We start from the raw sequence: 26,276 nt of genomic DNA, 5'->3' as shown, positions 1-26,276 counted from the left end.
GAGCTTATGGGTCTGAAGCGGGACCCTTTCACATGTGCTGTACTGGGCCCCCTGTCTGACGTCTTGGGGCCTCCCACACTGGCCGAAGGCCCGGGCCTAGTTGCAAGTGAGACCTTTGTAATCCTGGTAGTTCTGCGCTGCATGAAGCAATATTCCACCTACAAGCCCTAGGTGGATAGATCCATCCATCATGAAACAACCATTGACGGTCTGGGACTGCACTCTCTTCCACCTGCCTATTTCTTTTCACATGGGTTCCATGATGCTACTCTTTGACAATCTGGCATTCCCCCAGCAATGTGTAGACTTACATTTGGGGTATGGACTAAAACATCCCATTGACGACTGGTGCAAACATTGCATGCCACAGAGAGAAGAGACGTGCTAATTGACTTGCCCACCAAAGGTTCACAAATTTTGTACAATTCCTTCCAGACAAGACTAAACAGACACCGCTTACCTCCTTTAACCACTTCAGCCCCGGAAGGATTTACCCCCTTCCTGACCAGAGCACTTTTTACAATTTGGCACTGCGTCGCTTTAACTGCTAATTGCGCGGTCATGCAATGCTGTACCCAAACGAAATTTGCGTCCTCTTCTTCCCACAAATAGAGCTTTCTTTTGATGGTATTTGATCACCTCTGGCGTTTTTTTTTTTTTTGCGCTATAAACGGCAAAAGACCGAAAATTTTGAAAAAAAATGATATTTTCTACTTTTTGTTATAAAAAAAAATCCAATAAACTCAATTTTAGTCATACATTTAGGCCAAAATGTATTCAGCCACATGTCTTTGGTAAAAAAAAATGTCAATAAGCGTATATTTATTGGTTTGCGCAAAAGTTATAGTGTCTACAAACTAGGGTACATTTTCTGGAATTTACACAGGTTTTAGTTTATGACTGCCTATGTCAGGGCAGTATAAAATGGCAGGGCAGTACAAAACCCCCCAAAATGACCCCATTTTGGAAAGTAGACACCCCAAGGAAATTGCTGAGAGGCATGTGGAGCCCATTGAATATTAATTTTTTTTGTCCCAAGTGATTGAATAATGACAAAAAAAAAAAAAAATTTACAAAAAGTTGTTACTAAATGATATATTGCTCACACAGGCCATGGGCATATGTGGAATTGCACCCCAAAATACATTTAGCTGCTTCTCCTGAGTATGGGGATACCACATGTGTGGGACTTTTTGGGAGCCTAGCCGCGTACGGGGCCCCGAAAACCAAGCACCGCCTTCAGGATTTCTAAGGTCGTAAATTTTTGATTTCACTCCTCACTACCTATCACAGTTTTGAAGGCCATAAAATGCCAAGATGGCACAAACCCCCCCAAATGACCCCATTTTGGAAAGTAGACACCCCAAGCTATTTGCTGAGAGGCATGTTGAGTCCATGGAATATTTTATATTTTGACACAAGTTGCGGGAAAAAGACAAATTTTTTTTTTTGCACAAAGTTGTCACTAAATGATATATTGCTCAAACATGCCATGGGAATATGTGAAATTACACCCCAAAATACATTCTGTTGCTTCTCCTGAGTACGGGGATACCACATGTGTGAGTATAACCACTCGAAGTCCAGCAACATACCAGTACGTTGCTGGTCCTTGTTGGGCATATATTGTAAACTTTTTTTTCATGCAGCCTGTGGGCTGAACGAAAAAAAGAGATTGATCGGTGGGTATGCCCACCATTAGAATACCTCCCTTCATCCACCCACTTCTAATGATGGGCATACATGCACCATATATGTATGCCGAAGCATGGGGGCATCCTCCCGCAAAAGTTAGGAGCAAATCGCTCCTCCGCCCTATGCTGCCCCCACGCTTCGGCATATATGCTGGAGTATGTAACTGTGGTGGTGAAATCACCTCCGACAGCGCTGGAGTCACGGCTTTATGTATCGTGGGAGCAAACGCTGTTGCTGTCAAGATAAATAAATCCGCGCTGCAACTGAATGGCGTACCTGCTAAGCAAATGATGGTTAAAGGGGTTGTAAAGGTAAAAATTTTTTCACCTTAATGCATTATATGCATTAAGGTGAAAAAACTTTTGACAATACCGCCGCCCCCAGCCCCCCCGTTTTACTTACCTGACACCTCGAATCTCCGCTGCTCGTTCCCGTCATCTCTATTGCAGCTCAGCCTGGTCGCTGATTGGCTGCAGTGGATGGATTGAAAGCAGCGCAGCCATTGGCTGTCAATCACATCCGATGACGCGGCGCGCCGGGGGGCGGGGCCGAGTGATACAGTGAGCGGCTATAGCCGCCGGCTGTATCACGGGAGCGCGCCCGCAAGAACTAACCACCATGCGAGGGAGCTCGCATTAAGGTGGATAGTTCTTGCGGGGAGGAGCTGAAACAGCCGCTGAGGGACCCCAGAAAAGCAGGTTCGGGGCCACTCTGTGCAGAACGAGCTGCACAGTGAAGGTAAGTATAACATGTTTGTTATTTTTAAACAATAAAAAAATTACCTTTACAACCCCTTTAACAATAAAACAAAGTAACATTACAGTATAACAGTAAGGCCCCTTTCACACGATCGGACCGTTCAGGTCCGCCTGTCAGTTTTGACGGCGGACCTGAACGGGCGATCCATGTTAGCCTATGGAGCGTCGGATGTCAGCGGAGACATGTCCGCTGACATCCGACCCCGTCCGATCCGCTAAAAGCAGACGGATGGCTCTACGTCCAGATCCGTCGCTGGCGGATCGGGTGAGATCTGACGAAAACGGACACGCTGTCCGTTTTCGTTCGATCCCTCCATAGGCGGCAGCGGCGCCTGACAAGCCCCTCCCCGCTCAGTGAGCAGAGAGGGACCTGTCATCCGCCGGCTCAGCGGAGATCAACGGACAGATCTCCCGCTGAGCCGGCGGACCGAGGCGGGCTCCGTAGAAACGGAGTCCGCCTCATGTGAAAGGGGCCTAATGCCCCGTACACATGGTCGGACTTTGTTCGGACATTCCGACAACAAAATCCATGGATTTTTTCCGACGGATGTTGGCTCAAACTTGTCTTGCATACACACGGTCACACAAAGTTGTCGGAAAATCCGATCGTTCTGAACGCGGTGACGTAAAACACGTACGTCGGGACTATAAACGGGGCAGTGGCCAATAGCTTTCATCTCTTTATTTATTCTGAGCATGCGTGGCACTTTGTCCGTCGGATTTGTGTACACACGATCGGAATTTCCGACAACGGATTTTGTTGTCGGAAAATTTTATATCCTGCTCTCAAACTTTGTGTGTCGGAAAATCCTATGGAAAATGTGTGATGGAGCCTACACACGGTCGGAATTTCCGACAACAAGGTCCTATCACACATTTTCCGTCGGAAAATCCGACCGTGTGTACGGGGCATAAGACTTACCATACCTGCAAAGCAATTAAAAAAAAAACATAGTAAAAAATAAAACATTTAACGCAACCTGTGCCTAAAATATATATATGCCGAAGCATGGGGGCATCCTCCCACAAAAGGCAGGAGCAAATCGCTCCTCCACCCACTGCTGCCCCCACACTTCGGAATATATGCTGAAGTATGTAACTGTGGTGGTGAAATCACCTCCAACAGCGCTGGAGTCACGGCTTTATGTATCGTGGGAGCAAACGCTGTTGCTGTAAAGATAAATAAATCCGCTCTGCAGCTGAATGGCGTACCTGAAAACAAAAAAATGGTTAGCAACAAAACACAGTAAACAGTAAAGTATAAAAAAATTGCATATCTGAAAAGCAAACATGGTAAAACATATTAACAATAAAACATTGCAGAATAGAATACAGTGAAAAAAGAGCAGAACAATAGAGAGAGAGAGAGAGAGAACAATAAAACGACAACTATTTTTCTGTACCCTACGCTAAAACTCAACTAGTGTATGGTAGCGTTCAAAACATTCACCAATGCTTAGACCAGGATTGTCAGGACAGGAGGGGACAATAATACCGGGTGTCACGCCTATATCTGCGCTTGCTGCAGACATGACATCTTCTTTGGGGGGCTCGTTGGGTAGGGGTAATCGGGAGGACATAAGGAAAATGCCTCTCATGCAGCCGGCTTACTGCATTTGGTTGGGGAAGGTGAGGTGGAGCACCGTCTGGATGCAGAAGGGCTCTGACGATCTCTTCCTGGAATTTAAGGAAGGATCCAGTCCGTCCTGAAGCTCTGTATAGCACATGAGCGTTCAGCAAAGCCAATTGAAATAAATAAACAGACACTTTTTTGTACCAGCGTCTGGCCTTACGGGCAACTAGGTACGGCGCCAACAACTGGTCGTTGAGGTCCACCCCTCCCATATTTTGGTTATATTCGTGGACACAGAGCCACGACACCAGTTGCCGTAGTAATTTGGACCGTCGTGTCTGCATGAAGGGAGGTAAGAACGAAAACATTCTTATTATCCCTCCACTTCATAGCGATCAAGTTATTACACTGCAAGCAGGCTCTCTCCCCCAGCCTAAGACGGGAATCTACAAGCCGCTGGGGAAAGCCCCGGCAATTAGGTCGCACGGTGCCACATGCTCAAATCTGTTGATCAAAAAGGTGACTAAAAAGTGGCACGCTTGTGTAATAATTGTCCACTTACAAGTGGTACCCCTTCCCGAATAAGGGTGACACCAAGTCCCACACTATCTTGCCAGCAGGGCAGTTTGTCGGCTCTACGTGACTGTCTTTGCCCTCGTAAACCATAAAACTACATGTATAGCCTGTGGCCCTGTCACAGAGCTTATACATCTTGACCCCGTATCTGGCACGCTTGCTGGGAAGGTACTGTTTGAATGACAAGCGGCCAGAAAATGTAATCAGGGACTCATCAACGCAGACAACTTGATGGGGAGTAAACAAGTCTGCAAAACGCTGGTTGAAGTGGTTTACGAGGGGCCGAATTTTGTAGAGCCGATCGTATCCAGGGTCTCCACGAGGACGACAGAGTTCATTGTTGTTGAAGTGCATGAACCGCAAAATCTGCTCGTATCATGCCCTGGTCATGGAGGCAGAGAACAAGGGCATATGGTGAATTGGGTCAGTGGACCAATATGACCGCAACTCACTCTTTTTAGTTATGCCCATGTTGAGGGAAAGGCCCAGAAAGATCTTAAATTCGGAGACCGTAATTGGTCTCCAATCTCTGGCAAGGGAGGACTGGGGAATAGTGGCGATGTGTTGACCAGCGTATAAATTGCTTTGGTCCACAATAGATCTATAGAGATCTTCAGTGAAAAACAGCGAATAAAAATCCAGTGGCGTAAAATCAACTGTTTCCACCTGAATTCCGGGTTGGCCAGTGAATGGGGGAAGTACGGGTGCTGCAGAAGTGGTGGGTTCCCAATTCGGATTGGCGAATGCAGCAGGATGGGCATGACGGGCCTGTGTTCGTCTTCTTGGTGGCAGCGGGACACTACTAGTGCTTGCCACCTCGCCAGGTTGAACTGCACTTATGGGACTCGCCACGTCACCACGTGATACTGCAGTGCTGGATGTACGACCAGGGTGTACTAGGCCTCTGGTGCTTGCCAGTTCACCAGAAGGAATAGCGGTGCTAATACTGCTCTGCTCCATACGAGGGACCTGCGGTTCTTGCACTTCAAGGACAGAAGAAGAAGATTGGGGTCTGGTACGCCTGACCTTAGCAGGGACGACAACTTTGTCGTCAGAGCTATCTGTCATGGAGCCGCTGTCGTCTACAGGATCGTATTCTGAGCCTGAATCTGACAGATGAGTGACTTCCTCTTCACTATCTGTCATACTCAGAAACGTGTAGGCCTCTTCACTAGTGTACCTTCGATTTGCCATTTTGGGCTCTAAATTTAGGGGTACACTAGTGAGATTCACAGGCAAAAAAGCTCCTGACTGTTAGCGACTGATTCAAAACGCTACCAAAAAACTGTTAGCGATCGCAGGGATCAGGCCTGACTCTGCGAACGCTGCAGTTATGTGTGCTTAGTGTTTTGTAAGTGTCAGTGATCGATCGATACTACACTTGGGTGGGCTGGGCAGGGCTGGGCCGAGGGGCAAAACGCAGGTGCTAGCAGGTATCTGGGCTGATCCCGCTAACACTGTGTTTATGGGAACCCTAAACTGCTGGGGATGCTAGTATAGATCTGATCGGATCAGATATTGATCCGTTCAGATACTATAGCACTAAGGGAGGTGTATGCTGCGTGCGTGGGTGTTAGCGGTACTGGCACTAACCTGACGCTGCCTGGAGCGACGCAGACCTTGTCTGACCCTAAAAACGTAACTTATATCACCGCCGGGCAATTAGGGGGTTAAACCTTTACAAGGTAATAAACGGCGGGTGCCCTAAAACTATAATAAACTATAAAAAACAAACTAACTAACCAGTGTCACCCGTAACAGGTATACGGTGATCACTGGTGAAAGGGTTAACTAGGGGGCAATCAAGGGGTTAAAACCTTTAGTAGGTAGTATATGGGGGTCCCTGTCGCTATAAAACGCTGACGGCGAACCTATATACTTACCTCCCTAACTAGTGTCACCAGTGACACTAATACAGCGATCAGAAAAACGATCGCTTAGTGACACTGGCGACGGGGGGTGATCAAGGGGTTAACCTTTATTAGGGGGGTTAGGGGGGTAACCTAGACCTAAAGGGGGGTACCCCAGACCTAAAGGGGGGTAACCCTAACTGCCCTAACACTTATAACTGTCACAAACTGACACCAATGCAAAAAAAAACTGCTATTGGTGTCAGTGTGACAGGGGGGTGATCGGGGGGTGACTGGGGGGTGAAAAGTGTGCCTGGCGTGTTCTACTGGAAGTGTAGTGTTTGGTGCACTTACTTGATGTCTTCTCTCCTCGGCGCCGGAACAAAAAAGACCGGCTTGAGGAGAGATGACATCACTTCCTCTGCCTCTGTTTACATTACAGAGGCAGAGGAAGATTCCCAGTGGCTGGGAGCGATCGCAAGGGGGGGGGCCACGAATGGATGGCCTCCCCCTCACGTCTGATCGCTGCCAGGCAGAAGCCGACCACCTCGGGCACCGGGGGGGGTCCGATAGGACCCCCCGCCCCCGGGAGGCAGATCACGTACAGGTACGTGATTCTGCCTGCCCGTGCCATTCTGCCGACTTATATCGTCGTGAGGCGGTCGGCAAGTGGTTAAAAGAATTCTTGTACAACTTTCCACCCCTACACATATTCTTGGAACTTTAGAATATTCTGATCCAGCAGGTTCATCCTGGCCTAAGTACGCAATAACGTGAGAAAGGAAGATAGGTACTTCCATAGATCCAGAAGACAGGGATAAAGCCGTCATCCTCTCTCATAAACTATCTATGGCAATCGAGGCATAAGCGCAAAATTTTAAAATTCTTACTTGCTGTTATCAGTGCCTGGCTATCCTTCATGCATTATATCCCTCTGTTCCACATGAATGTTGGCGATGTAATGCTGTGGTTAGTAATATGATCCACATCTGATGGAAATGTGCTCCTATTAAACAATTTTGGACTTGCATCTTACAGATCTATGTCGCTTTATCTTGTAAAATTTAACAAAATAAGAATGAACTAAAAGGTCTTCCCAAATGTTTTTGTTTTTTAACAGATGACTCCTTTCTCTGAACAACAGACAATAAACAGAGTCCCAGCCATATGTGAGCTTAACACAAGTCCAGATCAGCACAAACTCCTAGAACTGAGAATGAATTGCCTTGGCCTTCAAGAAATATCAAGTGCAGAAGGACAGGTTAAATATGTTTCTTTGGGAATATGCAGTACAGAGAAAATTGCAGATGGCTATAAAAGCAACACTGAAACAAAACAAAGAGAGGTTAAAGGCCCTTCCCACCCCCCTTGTCCTCAGTATCATTGTGTTTCTGTCCATCTAGATGTAAACATTGTAACATTTGTTTTGTTGTTTCCCAGGGTCTGGTGATTGTGGTCTTTGGCCCCCATCAGTTTAGTCAGGTCTCAGACTCAGTGCTGTATCTTGCCTTCCTACTTGACAGTTTCCCTTCCTGCTAAGCTGGACTTTCCCTGGTGAAGTGGGGTCAACTCTGGTGGGCTTGCTCGATCTGCTTCCCATAGTCCCTCTCGCCTATGGGCAGTGGTGAGGGAAACATGGTAGCGTGTCTTGCCCACCCTTGGGGTGGTATGGTGCTCTCATTAGCCATTACATGCGTAAGGGTGATAGGAGACTTGTAAACTATGACAAGCAAGGACCCATGCTTGATCATCCTAGTTGATGATTAATCTGCCAGTCCTTGTGTATGTACCCAAGGTATATTTTGTATTGCATAGATTACAAGAAGTGACTGTCCCAATTTTTTACAGTACTCAGATAATTTAGAATTGAAATTGAAGCGCCACACCACTGCTAAGAGGTCCAGATACAATTTTAGTCCATTAAAATTCAGGAGTACAATCCAAAAAAGTAACCAAGTGTTTTGGGGGTCCAAGCACCCTCTTAATTGGGGGGCTAAAAAGAACATAAAAAGATTTCCATATCAATCTGATATCGATACAATATCCCCTCCACGGGGTCATAATTAAAACCAAATCGTAAGTCGTAAAAGGAGTTTCAAAATGAATATACAAAAATGTGAACATGAATGCTGAACTATATAGTTTCAAAAAAAGAGAAAACAAATAACAATAATAATAATTATCACTATTAATAAAATTATACATTCTGGGTGATATGTTAACCTAATCAGAGAAAACAAAATTGGGTAAAATATATCTCAAAACAGGTATGTGTATAACTTGAACCCTACATTATACAATCTGATTGTACAATCAAAAAAATAAGAAGAATTGCATAATAATCATAATCACTATTATTATTTGCAGTTTCAGGACCGAATTCAGACAAAAATTCAGCCCTTAAACGAAGCCAAAGACGCACAGGACTCCTGTGCAAGCTGCCCCGCAGCCGCCGTGGAGATGTGTGAACCGGCTCCATAGAGAGCCGGTCGCACTCTCCTGTCATGCGAATTGGATGCGGTAAATCCACATCCAATTCGCACTACTGTGAACCCAGCCTAAATGCATACAAAATGAGTAAAATGATATCGGTATAAGTAAAATGATATCGGTATAAGGTGAACCACATCATACAATTGGATTTTACAATTGTAAAGCATTGCAAAAAAAAAACAACAATAATTATTATAGCAATAATAATCACTATCATTAAATTGATACATTCTCGTTAAAAATTGACCTAAACAGAAGAAATGTATAAAACCATGATTAAAATGTGTATAAATTGAACCATACATTATACAATCTGATTGTACAATCGTAAAATGATACAAAAAAACACTAATAATAATACTAAGAATAATGATATTTAATAAAAATAATACATTCTTGTTCAAATTTTGTCCCTAGTGAAACCAAATAGGAGCCATACACTGTACAATCTGACTGTCCATTCGCTGAACAAATCTCATGCATAATGGGGTAAAACCCAAACGACTCATTCCATTGGTGGTGGTTCGAAGAAAGACTGTACAATCTGATTGCATTGTGTGTATGGAACCTAGAAGGTGATAATAAGGTTTTATACCTGCAGGCTATACAGTACATCTGGGGATATTTGTCGTCTGCGGCACATAATTTGTATATGTACTGACAATTGCTATATGTGGTTGATCAGTAAAACAGTGTGTCTGTGATCAAATATACTGACTCGTGTTGATGGTATACATTGAAGAGATAAATATGAATGTGAATTACCTTGACTGGCAACAATGTGAACAAGCCAGAAGTCAACTGGACCTAATGGTATCTGTAGGAAGGAAGGTAAAGTTGTTATTTCTAAGATCACTCACCCAGCTTTACGATTGACTATTTGGTTTTAATTATGAGACCGTAGAGGGGATATTGTATCGATATCAGATTATTATGTTAATTTTTTATGTTCTTTCTAGCCCTGATGAAGGGGGTACATGGACCCTCTGAAACGCATTGGCTATTTTTTTTATTGTACCCCTGACTTAATGGAATAAAGTTGTATCTGGACCTCTTAGCAGTGGTGTGGCTCTTCAATTTCAATTCTTGATACACTCCGCTACAAGCTAAGGAGACTGTGGAGATCATCTGGGGTGTAGAAACTGCCTGCCCAGGAACCAGATCATTTACACCAACATCAATAGCTTAAAGTGATTGTAAAGGTAATTTTTTTTTTTAAATAACAAACATGTTTATACTTACCTGCTCTGTGCTATGGACTTGCACAGAGCGGCCTCGAACCTTCTCTTTTTGGGTCCCCCGCCAGCGCTCCTGGCCCCTCTCCTCTGTCCCGTGCCCCCACGGGAAGCCGCTTCACATGGGAGACCTCCTGCGTGCTCGCACCTGAGCCCCGCTGCTGCATCCTTTGACACAGATAGTGGGACTGCCCCCCCCCCGCTCCCTCGTCACTAGCTTTAATTGACAGTACTGGGAGTCAATGGCTCCAAGGGTGCCCCAGCAAAGCCAGTGAAACCCGGAAGTGAGGGGAGAGAAGAGCTGTAGACGTGCACGGTGCTGGGTGCTGGATCGAATAAGGGCTCAGGTAAGTATGGGGGGGGGGTGAGGGGGGGGGGTGCTGACACCTAAACATTTTTTACCTTAATGCAAGGAATGCATTAAGGTAAAAAATGTTTAGGCTTTACAACCATTTCAAGATAACTATACCTGTAAGATAACCCCACAGGTCCAGCGCTATCTTTCCACTTATCTCAACAGATAAATCAGAAGGTAGAGCAGTTCGGTTTGTTTAGATTTAGAGAGATTTTTTTGTTAACAATCTGGAGTGCTTTATTAAAAGCAGAATTTTCTAGAACATGTAGAACAGTGGTTATCAACCCTGTCCTCAGGGCCCACTAACAGGCCAGGTTTGCAAGATAACTGAAATACATCACAGGTGATATCATTTGCTGCTCAGTGATTGCAGTATTCTAGTCTGCATCTCCCCAAGGTAATACATAAAACCTGGGCTGTTAGTGGGCCCTGAGGACAGGGTTGATGACCACTGATGTAGAAAACAAAACAAACATTCGACATGGTGTGTCATAGACATAGGATGCAAATAGCATAGTATATAGAGTAGATACCAACAAATATCAAGCAACATTCTAAAGAGACAGGTACAAATAACATAATCCTAAAAAAAAAACAAAAAAAAAACAACACATTTCCCACAGCATGGAAGAAGGTTACACTACTCAAGGTGGGGGGAGTTGGGGACACTAAAAGGGGGCAAACTGGCACACGAGATGAAAGGAGGGGGGAGGTGGAAGAAAAAGTAACTACTAAAGACAGGGTAAGTCAAGAACACCACAGCTCAGCTCCAGGATACATCATTGGGAAGTTCACGGCTGCCAAACCTTGGCGAATTTCGAGGGGCAATGTACGTCAGTTCGTAAAGAGATAACGCAGCATCAATCATGGCCTCCCAGAACAACAAAGTAGGGGGAGTGGAGGGGGGGACCAATTACATAGGATCACCTTCTTGGCATTGAAAAGTAAGAAGGAAATCAATGATTTATTGTGGTGGGATCTCTGTTCATCATCAGGAATACCTAACAAGGCCAATTCCAGGGACATAGGGATTGCTACCTGCAGTCTGAGATTAATAAGCTCAAAAATGTCAGTCCAAAAAGCAAGGATCTTGGGGCACTCCTAGAACATGTGAATGAAAGTACCTATGTGCACCTGACAAGGTTGGCAATGTGTGTCTCTAGATATATTCTGTGCAATCTCACTGGGGTAAAATACACACGATGTAGACATTTTGGCTGGATAAATTCGTCCCTAGAGGATATCACTAACTTAGAACAATTTTCAAGACAATCCTCCCAATTCTCTCTATCCAAGGTGGGGATATCCTGTTTCCATAGGTCCCATCATTTCTCAATTATAGGAGAGTCAGTAACAAGTAGAGTCCCATACAATGCAGAAAGCGGTTTCTCCAAATCCCTCTGGGAGAGCAGCTCCTCAACCAGATCTAACTGAAGGAGAGGCTGAGTAGGAAATTGCGCCCTGCCAGCATGTCTCAACTGGGCATAGCGGAAGAACCAACGCGGAAGGTGAAATAATCGAGAGAGCTGGGTATAGGTCAATAACATACCCGTAGGCATAATATCCCTGAGCGTTTTTATACCATATCGTGCCCACACTTGGGGGTCAGGAACCTATTGAAAATGCGCTAACCTAGGGTTCCCCTAGGGAGGCTGCACTGGTTACCAGCGGTAGTCGTGCAAAAGCCAATGCCGAGCCACCGCCCAGACCTGCAATGTCACCCTAGTTGGACCTGGCACCTCCGCATATGCCCCTGATCCGCTATACACTATGTTTTGTAAACCCAATAAGGATTCGACCGGAACGTTATGCCCCAGTCGAAGACCGTGCGGTCAAAACGCGTAGGGATCTCTAAATATGCCTCCCATATTGCTTTTAACCTATCAGTGATCACTTTTTATCAGTGTTAGGGGCAACTCTTAAACAAGTTGCTTTAAGTTTATATTGCTTTGTCAAATTATTGCTTCTATAGGAATTAAGACACAGAGTCAGAAATCCGTGCATCAGTTTCTGAGCATAAAGGACTGCTCCCTTTACTTCTTTCAAAGGCCTTTTATAGGCAGCTCTACAAGCAGTAATCTTATCGGCATTACCAAATGAGGTTAAGGTACAAAGAGTTTCTTATCAGCGAACATGTAATGATTATTCAGCAGTTCCAAATTCCATCTAGATACAGATTGATACGTACACAGAAGAGAAAAGCACAAACAATTTAAATAGAACAATTGATACGTACACAGAAGAGAAAAAGCACAAACAATTTAAATAGAACAATTGATACCTACACAGGTAAGAAAAAGCAGAAACAATTAAAGTGGAACTCTAAGTCATTATTTCAACCCTATCAATTTCCCCCTTTGACATCATCCTCTCCCTCCCCCTGGGTCCTCATGAATAAGTTCTAGTCAGTTTTTCCCCAGAGTCCTTTCCCTGACCGCGAGTTGTCAGAGGGGTAGAACCCATCCCCCTAGGTATTACCAACATCTTAAAATTCAAGAAGAGGAGTTTTATAGTAGTAGGGTGATGTCAATACACATTTATCGGTATGCCCTGTCTATTCTCCTAATTTTCCTATTTATTTTCCTGTATACACATATATTTGTGATTGTAAGTGATATTAATATTAGAATAATAATTACCATTGGACTTAACAACCAGTGAAAGGTATTGGTTGCTGTAGAAGACATTCCACTAAATATATCCCACCAATGTGGTGCAGTATCCTGTTGTATCTGTGAGGAAAGATGTACTAGTCTACCTTTGTCAATAATCATTTGCTACTTTAGGATCATCTATAGCCCATTCGAAAGTTGTTGTTTCCTCTACTTCAAGTACATTAATACCAGGAGTCCATGCATATATTTGTAAAACAACAATCTGCAACAACCAATATGTAAGTAGATATTTCATCATGTTGTTTTCTCGGGTTGCTTCTTGCAATGTGATGCGTGTATCCAGGTAGGTTTTCCTTCCAGCTTTACTGAAGTGGCCGTGGTCAAGAGTACTTGGTAAGGACCTTCAAACCTGGGTTCCAATGTCTTTCTGGTGTGTTTCTTTACATATACATAATCCCCTGGTAGCAGCGTATGTGTACCTGTTATTGAATTAGGGTCTGGAAGAGAAGAATACACACTTTTGTGGATCTTAATTAGACGTTGTTGTAATTGTATCACATATGCAGTCAAACTATCACATTGCAATTGCATACTCTGTGGAAAGTATAAACCTAATCTAGGTGCATTCCCAAAAAGTATTTCGTATGGGGATAATCCTGTTTTTCCTGTTGGAGTGTACCTTATAGAGAATAAAGCCAGAGGCAGGCATTCTGGCCAAGGCTTGTTTAACTCTTGCATGGCTTTTTGTATTTTTAACTTTATTGTCCCATTTACTCTTTCCACTGATCCTGAACTCTGTGGGTGGTAAGGGGTGTGGAAACTTTGTTGAACCCCTAACATGGTCATCACATTCTGCATGATTTCTCCTGTAAAGTGTGTCCCCCTATCTGATTCTATGGTTTCAGGAAGACCAAACCTAGGTATTAACTCAGTGATCAGTTTCTTAGCTGTGGCTTTAGCTGTAGCTGATTTTACTGGATAGCTTTCAGGCCAACCTGAGAATAAATCGATACACACGAGGACAAATTCAAAGGGGCCGCTCTTAGGCATTTGTATGTAGTCAATTTGCAGTCTCTGGAAGGGGTATTGGGCCCGGACCTGGTGTTTTCGTGGGGTTTTCACTTTCTGTCCTGGGTTATTCAGGAGACAGATTTGGCAGGCTGCACAGTAGTTTCTTGCAGTGCTACTGAATCCAGGGGCGAGCCATCTTTGGTTCACAATCCTATACATGGAATTGGAACTGACGTGTGTGGGTAGGTGAACTGCCGCTGCCATTGCTGGGTACAGAGAGGCAGGTAGGCATATTTTGCCTCCTTCCCTCCATACATTGTCAAGGTCTGGTGCTGCTCCCATCCTGGCCCACTTATCTTTCTCACTCTCCCCTGCTTGCTCCTGTAATTTACGCAACTGCTGCCATGTTGGTTCTGGGATACTCACCTCTACCGCTGCTAAGGTCTCAGGGCTTCCTTCCCCTAGAGCTGCCTGTTTTGCAGTCAAATCTGCAAATGCATTTCCTTTTGCCTCAATTGTTTTTGCGCTCGTGTGTGCCGCTATCTTCATGATGGCCACTCGTTTAACCTTTTGAAGATTGTTCAGGACTCTCTTAATCCCTTCTCCATGTTTTACAGGTGTACCTGCTGCTGTCAGATAACCTCTAGCCCTCCATATGTGGCCATAATCGTGCGCTACACCATAAGCGTAAGCGGAGTCAGTGTAAATATTCCCTTCTCGTCCTTTTAAGTATTCTAGGGCTTGTTCTAAAGCTTTTAATTCTGCTTTCTGTGCTGACATGTGGGCTGGTAAGGGCTGTGCTTCAATCACCCGGGTATCAGTCACTACAGCATACCCTGTGTGATATTTACCTTTGTCATCAGAAAACCTGCTACCATCTATATACAAGGTGTACTCAGCGTTTAAAATTGGTGTATCTGTAACGTGTGGGAATCCCATTGTCTCCTGTTCCATGAGCTGAAAACAATCGTGTTCATCTACTTCTTTAAACAAAAGAGTGTCAGTGTCCTCATTTCTTTTCTCACTAGTACTATTAGTACTATCATTCCCCCTTGCCAAATCTGGTGACTGAAGAGGCAAAAAGGTGGCCAAATTTAAGGTTGTACAGCGCTGAAAAGTGACATTTGGAGGTAAGAGTAAAGTACACTGTAACCTTAATTGCCTAGCCATTGAAATGTGTTTGGGCTGTACCTGAGACAAGATTGCATGTATGTCATGTGTGGTATGCACTACGACTGGATTGTCTAGAACAATCTCTGATGACTTATCTATGATAATTGACACTGCAGCTACCGCCCGTACACAGGACGGTGAACCTCTAGATACTGGATCTAATGCTGCTGAAAAGTAAGCGACTGGTCTTTGTTTTACATGTGCCCGTGTCAGAACACCTGTGGCGTGTCCAGTGATCTCAGCAACGTACAGGTTAAATATCTTGGTGCAATCTGGTATACCAATAGCCGGGGCAGAAATCAACAACTTTTTCAAAGTGACAAACGACTCATAAGCTACTTCTGTAAGCATATACGGTACAATTTTCAAACAATCGTATAATGGCTGCATCAAAGCGCTAGCGTGTGGTATCCACTGTCTACAATATGACACAATACCTAAAAACATACGCAATTGTTTGAAATTCCGTGGGGGTAACATTCCCTTTATCACTTGAACCCTCTCCTCAGTGAGATGTCTCGTACCCTGTGATATACAATGTCCCAAAAAGATAACTTTTTCCTGACACACTTGCAACTTTTTCTTATTAACCTTGCAACCTTTTTCTGCCAAAAATCGCAACAAATTAAGGGTGGTGTGCAAGCTTTCAGTCTTTCACTTATCTGTGGAATTAATCCTTCCATAAACTGTCTATTGAAGGCTCGGATCGTGACTGGCAGAGCCAAATCCAATCCCTCATCTGCCATCATACTTTCCATAGATAAGTAAAATTCTGATACAGTCTGTCCTGGCATTTGTTTCATGGGTGATATTGACCCCCTCTCCTGTTGTTTTGCCTGACAGAAAGCTTCTAATCTAGCAATAAAAGGGGCCCTTGAGTCTATGTGTCTGACGTGTCCTGTCTCCAGATTGCCATCCCCCTCAGCTCGGTCTGCAGGTCAGTCATAAACTGGTTAAACAGGGTCAGAGTCATTTTGTGTCTGCATAGATCCTCCCCATCCTGCCAGGTCGCTTCACGTGTATTCATTAACTGTGTCACAAATCTACAGAAAGCAGCTGGCTTTGCCACCGGGTCTGGGGCGCTCTGTATTAATGCCATAAGGGTGTCTGCCGACCATGGTGCCCAAGTCCTTATTTGCATTCTACGAGTGACAGTAGGCGGGGCATTTGGATGGGCTGCTTGTCCAAATTCTGGATTGTTTACCTGAACAATGCGTGTATCAGTGCGTACGGGAGCTACAGTTTCTGGATGAGGTTTTTGTGCCCCACAATGCACACATTCTACTGCCCATTCTGGGTTTTGTGCTCCACAAACCTGACAAACCCATCCTCTCCCCTCAAGTACAGGATATATCTTGTGTGGTTTGCGTTCTACGTCAGTGTATGGGGGTGGGATGGCTGAGCTAAGATTATTTAAAATTTCAACATTTTTTGTTCTTCTATCTTTCATATCCCAACCATCACAGTCTGGATTATATTTCCACCCCTCTTCTTTCGCTCTATTTGAGACCTTAATTAAGCATTGAACCTGACGCATCCATTGCTTCTCTAACACCTCTCCTTGTCTGTCCCTTTTTATTTCACTCCATACATCCGGGTCTAAGCCCGCTGCTCCTTTCACCTTAAATTTACGAAGGACATCCTTTAAGTCCTGTGCTTCGGTTTTCCCATAAATGTTCTTAATTATCTGTGGCACCGTATAGTGCGCCACAATTCCCTGACGGGGTTTTGTGTTCCTCTGGCCCATTCTAACAGTCCTGCCTAGGTAGCGTGTGGGACACTTAGTGTACAATATAAAACACTTAGCTAAGTTACACTAGTTCCTCGTTGCCTTCCTCCTAGGGTGCTAGAATACTAAAAACCTCTCCGGAATGAGATTTCTGAAATCGAATTACTTTATATGCTAGCCCAATAACAAATAATTACTTTATATGCTAGCCCAATAATAAACTAGAATGCGGCTACAACATATACAAAAATGCGGCTACAACATATACAAGCATTCCTTTAAGTGGCTAGGTATCCGACTAGATCTCCGGACTTTATGGAGACCTTATTCCCTCCCCGTATCTGGGATCCCTCTCATGCACTCTTATTCCTGCTTTATGGAGCAGACAGGGCTTATACTCTCAACCCGTCTATGGTTTATGAACTAAATTGAATATCAAACTTAAGCATCAGACCCCCCGGAAGGGCGCATTCCGTTGCTCATTGGGATGATATTCTTTCAATTCATACAAACCTTGGCAAGGCTCATTCACTTTCTCAACAAGACAGACAGACAAACAAACAAACAAATAATTCCAGCAATATAAACCAAAATATGCAGTAATTCTAGACTCACCACTACAGAGGCTGGTGTTTTAAAACCAGGAGAACCGTAACTGACAGAACGGATAGGCACAAATCAGGGGAGCACAGAATATAAGAAAAATAAAGCTTTTTCTTACCTGGCCAGGTTTTTGATCTGTGGTTCCCGGAATGCCTGTCCTTTCGTTCCGTCAGCGTAGCTCAGCCACCTCTTGTAGTATCATCGGTGGGTCCCTCGTTCGGGCGCCAAAATGTTAGGGGCAACTCTTAAACAAGTTGCTTTAAGTTTATATTGCTTTGTCAAATTATTGCTTCTATAGGAATTAAGACACAGAGTCAGAAATCCGTGCATCAGTTTCTGAGCATAAAGGACTGCTCCCTTTACTTCTTTCAAAGGCCTTTTATAGGCAGCTCTACAAGCAGTAATCTTATCGGCATTACCAAATGAGGTTAAGGTACAAAGAGTTTCTTATCAGCGAACATGTAATGATTATTCAGCAGTTCCAAATTCCATCTAGATACAGATTGATACGTACACAGAAGAGAAAAGCACAAACAATTTAAATAGAACAATTGATACGTACACAGGTAAGAAAAAGCAGAAACAATTAAAGTGGAACTCTAAGTCATTATTTCAACCCTATCAATCAGCATCTGTTATTTGATGTTTTGTAAGCTTTTTTATATTAGAATAAATTTGAGCTGCACCATATGGAGCCCTCCATCTTTTCTTTTTTGGTTTGGATGTGACATCGTTCCATCTTGTCACCAATTGCTTGTTTGACCTCCTCCTGAGGTCTGGCTTACCTCCCTTTGAAAGATCCCCTCGAGTTTTGGATACCTGGTTACCATACCCTAATCCGGTTTGGCTAATTGACACAAACGCCCACCCTTGGAGGGATTTCTTCATCTATTCCGTCCTTCTTCCAGTCGGGAGCATTGATGAGCGTTGGACCTCCGGTCACCAATACAAGCCTGATTGGCCCACTGTCTTACGACAGATGTGCCCACCGAGTCCGGTAAGAAGTATCCATCCATTTATCTTCATTTGATGTATGTACATCTGTTGCCTGATACCTGTCGTGTCACACAGTCACCACTTTATTTTCATCACTTCCACTTTGAACCACAGAGGACATCAGCTCAGTGGGATTTCCATCTATGAACTTATTTTTTTTTCTCATAGGATTTGGACTCTACATGTCATAGACACTATTTATTATTGTTCCTTCACGGTTCTTTTCCTTTTATATCCACTGTATTATAGTTCACTGTCACAGTGATCTACATTTTCTAGCACTACACTTATTTTTATTTTATGCATTTTGGACTTTGTTTGTTCTAGTGTCAGCAGCTATACTTATGTCAATATTTTGATTATTGTGTTTGCTTTGGGGTTTAGCGCAGCAATTTCCTATATATTTTTATAATCCAATAAGGAACCTAGACCGGCAGCTTCGACACATACAGCAGCATTAGAGCGCGAACGCTCAAACCAGCAATATGTCGTCACCAGCACCGCCGCCCAGTAATACACCTGAAAATTAGGCCAACCCCTCCAGTTGCCCAGGAAGGTGTAACAGATTTAGCCAGGCAAAGAAAAGCACCGTTCCAGATAAAAGATCCCAAACTACGGTCTACATCACAGGAAAAGGCAGCTGGAATCCATACCGGCCAATTGCGAAACAGGTAGTTAAATTTAGGCAGGAGCATCATTTTGAAGAGGTTAATATGCCCCAAAAGGTTTAACAGAAGCCCGGACCACGCCAATCACCTATTCTTGGGAAGGGAAAGCAAGGGGAGGAGATTGCGCAAATAATACTGAGATACATCCCTAGTTATCTGCACCCCTAGATAGCGATATTCTGTCACACACATCAAGGCCAGCAAGGGTAGGTGCTTGATCATCTAAAAAGGAATACAATAGATTTAGAACAATTAATGCGAATTCCCGAGAATGTACCAGGGCAGCCATTAGCGAAGGTCCCACATTGTTCAGATCCCGCATAGCACAGGGCATCGTCGCCATATAATGTCAATTTCTCCTCCAGCCTCCCAATCCGCAGCCCCTTAACCGCCGGGGATTCCAGATATAGAGATATTTGAATTTCATCAAGGAGTTCAGAAGTCTAGTCACCTTCCATTTCTATTTGGTGTCCCAAATAGGGGGCCTAAAGTCTTCAAGGTTCCATAGCCAGATGGATTGGAGAATCGTTACTTTCCATATACAGTATAATAGCACATCTTCAGGATCCAGATAAGATAAATGCACATTCTGCAAGATCTTTTGCTACTTTGTGGGTGGTAAGTGCGGGAGCCTCTTGGGAAGAGATCTCCAGAATTATGGTATGGTCTAGAAACTTTGCTTAAATGAAGCAGTACTGAGTGGAATTGTTATCCAGCCAAGATTTGACCTTTGGTTGTGTGTTTTACAGGTTGTGTTTCCCTCCCTAAGGTATATGTTTCCAAATCGCCTTTCAGGACAACCTTGGAGAGAGAGCGTAGCTCCGCCTTCTTCACAGGAAACACATGCAGCCTTTAAATCCCTCCTCTTCCACCATGGCCTCAGTTATTGTGTTTCCTCCGCCATGGTGGAAGCATGTGCAGGGAACCAGGGAGCTGCGCTCTCTCCAAGGTTGGGAGTGTCAGGCTTACTTTTTGTTTATGGCAGTGAAAAGACCATCCCAGCATTCCCCCAGGGGCGGGGGTTGTCTCGGTGTCCCCCGTCTCTCTGTCTCAGGGGAGTTAAGACCCTCAGGAGGTGCGGCGTCTCTGTACCTGGATTCCGCTGTGTTTGGGCTCCTAGAGTGGCTCTGGTGGTTGGGCGGGGGCCGCTGCGGGTCAGCGACGTGTCCCGCATCTTGGTTTCCGGGTCCCGGCCAGCGAGTGCGTCATCTCCGGTGACGCAGCTTCCTGAGGGGGCGTGGCGCTGCTGGTTCCAAGCGCCTGGAACGCAGAGACGAGGGGACGGGTCAGAGGACCGGCGCTTCAGTTTCCAGCCCTCGCTGATGACGTGGGGCCCGCGAAAATTTAAAAAACCTGTTTGTTTTTTCTTCCTTGCTGCTGATTTTCTCTACAAAATGGATAAGAGCAATACAGCCGTGGCAGATGCAGGCGCCCCTAGCACCGGTCAAGCCCAGGAAAGAGTGGTACAGTGGTGCCTCTTTTTCTTATCCTTATGGGCTTTGTTGTTTTTTGTATGTTTCCTCCCTGAGGGGAGTCCTGTAGCTGCAGGATCAGAGATTACTTCATTCGGACCCTGCAGCGTGGTCTGGGAACCTCACTGCTGCTGGGGTTTTGTCTGTCTTCTCTGGCTTGGTGGTGGGTCTGTTAGACACTAGTGTTTGGTGTTTTAGGGACACTAGGTTTAGTTGAAACTGTTTGTCGTTACAGGAAAAGGTGTTAGGAAAAACTAAACATATAAATCCACCAAGCCAGAGGAAATGTCCTTCTTGCAAGAACCCCCTTAGAGATTCATGGCAGAAGGTGATGTGCAGATCCTGTATTAAAGATCTGGTGGAGGCAGCCATTCTTGGTTCCTTTGCTGCCTTGAGTAATCTCCCGTTTCGGGGTCTCAGGGCCAGTTTGTCCATGACGACCCCGATGCGTACCACTGTAAAGGTTTGGCAGGAGGCTAGGAAAATATATGGGAAACCTAATTACATTTCACCTCACATGCCCCTCTGGGGCAACCCTATGCTACCCCATTTTTATACTTTACCGGACCCCGTTCTCTGGGCAAAAAAGGGACAATCCTTTGCTATTCCTGCCTCCTTCCAGTTTAGATATTGGCAGCTGAAGCACGCCTTTGAGGCTCAGTTCCCTGCCCCCCTCATTCTGGAACCGGACTCTATTGAAAGGCTCTTGACTTCCAGCGTGATGGGGAAGCCTCTCTCCACACTATACCTATACCTGACAGTGGAGTATGATGTCAAACTAACTAAAACCTGGGAAAAGTGGAGGGTTGATATTCCCTCGTTAGATGAGGAGGAATGGAGGGAGTGTTTAATATCCTACATTCCTTCCATGATCGCTGCAAACGATAGGTTCATACAATTCAAGTTCTTACACAGGGCGTATTTTACTCCACAGAGGTTGGTGCGCATTTACCCTTAGAGAGATCCCAATTGTCAGAGATGCAGACAGGAAGTGGGTACTTTCTGGCATTTGGTCTGGTCGTGTCCCAGTCTCCGACTCTTTTGGTCAGCGGTGGCATCCACGCTGAGCAATGTCATAGGATCAGATTTGCAGGCGGATCCCCAGATACTACTGCTCAGTCATTTGGAAGATGTTGTGGGTGATAGGTATAGCAAATTGTGTCTAACCTTTGCATTGTACTATGCTAGGCGGGAAATTCTATTGCGGTGGAAAATGGTAGAGCCTCCTACCCTGGCCTCGTGCATAAGGTCTGTGAATAAGGTACTCCCTCTGTATAAATTAACGTATGAAAGTAGGCAATGCCCGGGGAAGTGTGATAAAATCTGGTCGTCCTGGGTCGTCGCCTCCGGTGACCCTGATCCCCCTACCCCATAAACAGGATGGGAAAAGTAATGGAAGATATCCTATATCTCACGCCTCTTCTCTTTATGCCTGTTTTCTTTCATCCCATTCCTCCTCATCCCTCCTCCTCCCCCCCTCTCTTCCTTTCTTCCTCTCCCCCTCCTTCCTTCCTTTCTTCCGCTTCCCTCCCCCCCGCTGTCCCTACCAGGTTTAGTTGAATATTGGGCCACTCATTTTATACTATCAAAAATGTATGAAGATTTGAGCTTTGAGAGGTCTGGTTGAGTGAAACTTCTGATGTTTGCACACCTGGAATCTCTGATAAATAATGGCTGTTTAAGAGTTAATTTTACTGTTTTTTATTCTCACTACAATGTCTGTATTAAACTCTTGTATTGTACTGCTGATTTGTTCAATAAAAAAAATTTCTGTTAAAAAAAAAAAGATCTGGTGGAGGAAGAAACGTCCCAGCAATACAAGTGTGACAGACCTAGCCGGGAGAGAGACTTTTGGAGGGGACTGAATGCTAGCCTCTTGCCGATCGATCGTGGGCCCTGGCATTTGGGGGAACGGTGCTCTTTGTGAGCTGTATGCCTGGGAACCCTTGAGGTGGTATTACTGTGGATTCGGGTGCCATATTAGAAATATTGGCTGATTCATAATGCTGGGACAAATACTGTTAGGAGACGCTGATGTCAATTCCAGCCACCTGTCTGTTGCCTGCTAGAATGTGTATTGTAAATAAGTCTCTAGTATGGGATCTAAGAGTCATTAGATCCCCATTGTTGATTGTGTTAATTAACTCTGCTATTGTGATAATGTTGATTGGGTTTTCTGAGCTACAAGACGGCCAGTCTGGCCTAAAGGTCATGTCTGAGTCATCTGGGCTGTCTAAAGGGATTAGTTAATTAGCCCATGTTAATTAGGTTTCTGGTCACAGGTGTATGTTTAGAGTAATATGAGCCGGGGGTATGCACCTCCACTTTTAGTGTATAAAAGAGCCTGTATTTTTCAATAAAAGAGATTCCTGGCTGAACTTACCTACAGCCTGCCTGGTGTTTGTTCTGAGCTACACAACTGGATTAGAATGGCACATAGCTGTAGTTCTAATCCCGGAGCATCGGATGACTGAACCATCAGACGTGCGATCTGCAATCTGATTCTATAGCAGCAGAGAAGTGTCGGGAGAGTGGAACCGAGCGAGCAAGGGGCTCGTTACAACAAGGATTTATTCTCCTCTGTAAGGGAGCTTACAAACTCGCTGAGTTCCGTCAGGTCTCTATGGGTACAGAACCCAGCAGCTCAGGTTGAGCCCCAGAATCCACCACCTAGTCCAAAAGCAGCCTCATCCAGATTAGTGGAGACTGAGGACTCAGGTGATGAAGGGGGAAGTACTCTTCTCTCACTCAGGGACTCAGATGAGGAGGAAGAGGAAGATGATAGCAGAACCTCTCGGTACAAGTTATCCCTAGAGGAAGTGGATGACCTCTTAAGAGCAATCTACACTACTCTTGAAATTCAGGAAGAAAAGGTACAGCTGTCAGTACAACAAACAGTACAACAGTACGACAAAATGTACCAGGGTCTGGATGAATCCAAATGCAGAGTGTTTCCAGTTCATAGGGTCCTATCAGAGTCAGTCAAGAAAGAATGGAAGGACCCTGAGAGGGCCCCTTTTTTCTCCAAGTCCTTTAGGAGAAGGTTTCCATTTGAGGATAAAGACTCTGAAGTTTGGAATAAGAAACCACGGGTAGATGCTGATTTCTCGCAGGTTTCTAGATGCACAGACCTTGCGTTTGAGGATATGGGGGTGCTCAAGGACCCGATGGATAAGAAGGCAGATTCCCTTCTTAAAAAAGCTTGGGATGCTACATCAGTGAGTCTCAAACCTGCTATGGCTTCCACGGTTGTGGCAAGGAACCTGGAATGCTGGGTGGAAAAGCTGAGAAGCCATGTTGAAGCAGGCACACCGCGTAAAGATTTGTTAGAATCTTTTCCCTTAATACTAAAAGCTGTTAAGTATATGGCTAATGCTTCAGCTGAATCAGTCAAGTTAGCGGCAAGGTCATCAGCACTGGTGAACTCAGTCAGGCGTGCAGTCTGGCTAAAAACCTGGTCTGGTGATACAGCTTCCAAGGTTAAGCTGTGCACTTTACCTTTTTCAGGTGATTTCCTTTTTGGTCCAGACCTTGAAACAGTCTTGGATAGGATAGCCGACAAGAAAAAGGCTTTCCCTGCCAAAAAAGAAACAGCCGATTAAAAAGAATTTTTGTGCTGGTCAACAGCCCCATAAGAATCAGGAGCAGGACCGAAAGAGCCGTTGGGTCTCCCAAAGGGGTAAGGGAACAGGAGGAATTCTTTTCAGATCTCCCCCAGACCAGCCCTCTAAAAGTAAGTAACAATCTCACCACAGCAGGGGGAAGATTGTCAGCTTTTCACCTACAGTGGAACATGACATCTCCAAATTTGTTTGTGAAAAGCATCATAACTCAGGGATACAGGCTGGAATTTTCAGAGCCACCCCTGAGCAGATTTTGTGTTACAGCCCTACCAAGAGATCGGGAAAAAGCTTCTGCAATGATGAGCCTACTACAGGATCTGATTCAGCAAGAAGTAATCATCCAGGTCCCAAAAAATCAGGAGGGCAGGGGCATTCTACGCTCATATATTCCTGGTAAAGAAGCCTTCAGGGATGTACCGCTTCATCCTGAACTTAAAAATCTTGAACAAATCAATACGGTACAAGCATTTCAGGATGGACACAATCTTTTCAATTACGAAGTTGCTGACTCCAGGCTGTTTCATGGCATCCCTGGATCTGAGAGATGCTTATCTTCATGTTCGGATAAATCAGACTTCTCAACAGTATCTACGCCTGGCAGTGGATCTGGGGAACTCTGTATGGCACCTCCAATTCGGAGCTCTACCATTTGGACTTTCATCCTCCCTCAGGATCTTCACAAAAATGATGGCGGAAGCTCTGGAACATCTGAGGTTGAGAGGGATTTCAGTCCCCTATCTGGACAACCTGTTGTTCTTCACAGATTCCAAAAAACAAGCCTTATCAAATTTCTAGACGTCCCAGGATCACCTGAAGAACTTAGGGTGGCTCCTAAATTTGGAAAAATCCAATCTGGAACCCTCACAGGAGATGAAGTTTTTGGGGTACACCATAAACTCGGTGCTTCAAAAAGTCTTTCTCCCGCAGGAAAAAAGGGAAAAGATCCAATCAGTGGTGAAACAGGTTCAGAACAACCTGTCAGTGTCAGCCAGGTCAGCTATGGCGGTGTTGGGTCTTCTTACAGCATCGATTCCCGCCATTCAGTGGGCCAGATTGCATTCAAGGCCCCTCCAGTTAAACATTCTGCGCAGTTGGTCATACCAGGAACCATTAGAAAAACAGATAAACCTTTCCTTAAAGGTAAAGAGGGCTCTCTGGTGGTGGAGAAATCCATCCAACCTGACAAAAGGCCTTTCTTGGGTCTTTCCCCTGGACAAGCGTTTAAGGACGGACGTGAGTTCCTGGGGCTGGGGAGCCCACCTGCACGGTCAGACCTCTCAGGGGGTCTGGTCCAAGTCGGAAGCCCAAAATTCCTCGAACTGGCGGGAATTGAAGGGGAGGTACTGTTCAGGTACTGTCAGACAACACAACTGCAGTAGCCTACATAATGAAACAAGGGGGAACCAGGAGCAAAAAGGCTCCTAGAGTTGGCCAGTCAATTACTGACCTGGGCGGAACAGAACGTGGCCTCATTATCAGCAGTCCACTTGAAAAGCTCTCAGAATCTGCTAGCAGATCTTCTAAGCAGACGGAAGTTGGTGGAAGCAGAATGGAGCTTAAATCAAGAAGTCTTCCTGATGATCTCCAAAGCTTGGGGGCAACCCCAAATAGATCTGTTTGCCAAAAAACAAAACTCAAAAGTACGCAAATTCTTCTCTTTCCACTGAGGAGATCAAGCAGTAGGCATAGATGCTTTCACCCATCCATGGCATTACCAGCTGTGCTATGCTTTTCCCCCCTTTCCTCTGATACCACTAGTCTTAAGGAAGTTAAGAGAAGAAAAGACCAATCTGATCCTGGTCACTCCCTTCTGGCCAAAAAGGCCTTGGTTCGCGGCTCTGTTAAATCTAG

The 26,276-nt window shown here is 44.9% G+C and overlaps 1 protein-coding gene across 4 annotated transcripts in view; it reads left to right on the top strand.

Moving 5' to 3' along the window:
- Positions 1 to 26,276, top strand: part of BRD8 (bromodomain containing 8) — a 108,120-nt gene that overhangs the window by 57,798 nt on the left and 24,046 nt on the right. For all 4 annotated transcript variants that reach the window (XM_073620431.1, XM_073620434.1, XM_073620433.1 and 1 more), the window contains one exon: positions 7,573 to 7,713. In XM_073620431.1, the coding sequence (XP_073476532.1) occupies positions 7,573 to 7,713 (141 nt within the window). The remainder of the gene's footprint in view (positions 1 to 7,572; positions 7,714 to 26,276) is intronic.

The sequence above is a fragment of the Aquarana catesbeiana genome, linkage group LG03, assembly GCF_042186555.1.
Source record: "Aquarana catesbeiana isolate 2022-GZ linkage group LG03, ASM4218655v1, whole genome shotgun sequence".
NCBI lineage: Eukaryota > Metazoa > Chordata > Amphibia > Anura > Ranidae > Aquarana > Aquarana catesbeiana.
This window is presented reverse-complemented; position numbering and strand designations above follow the sequence as displayed.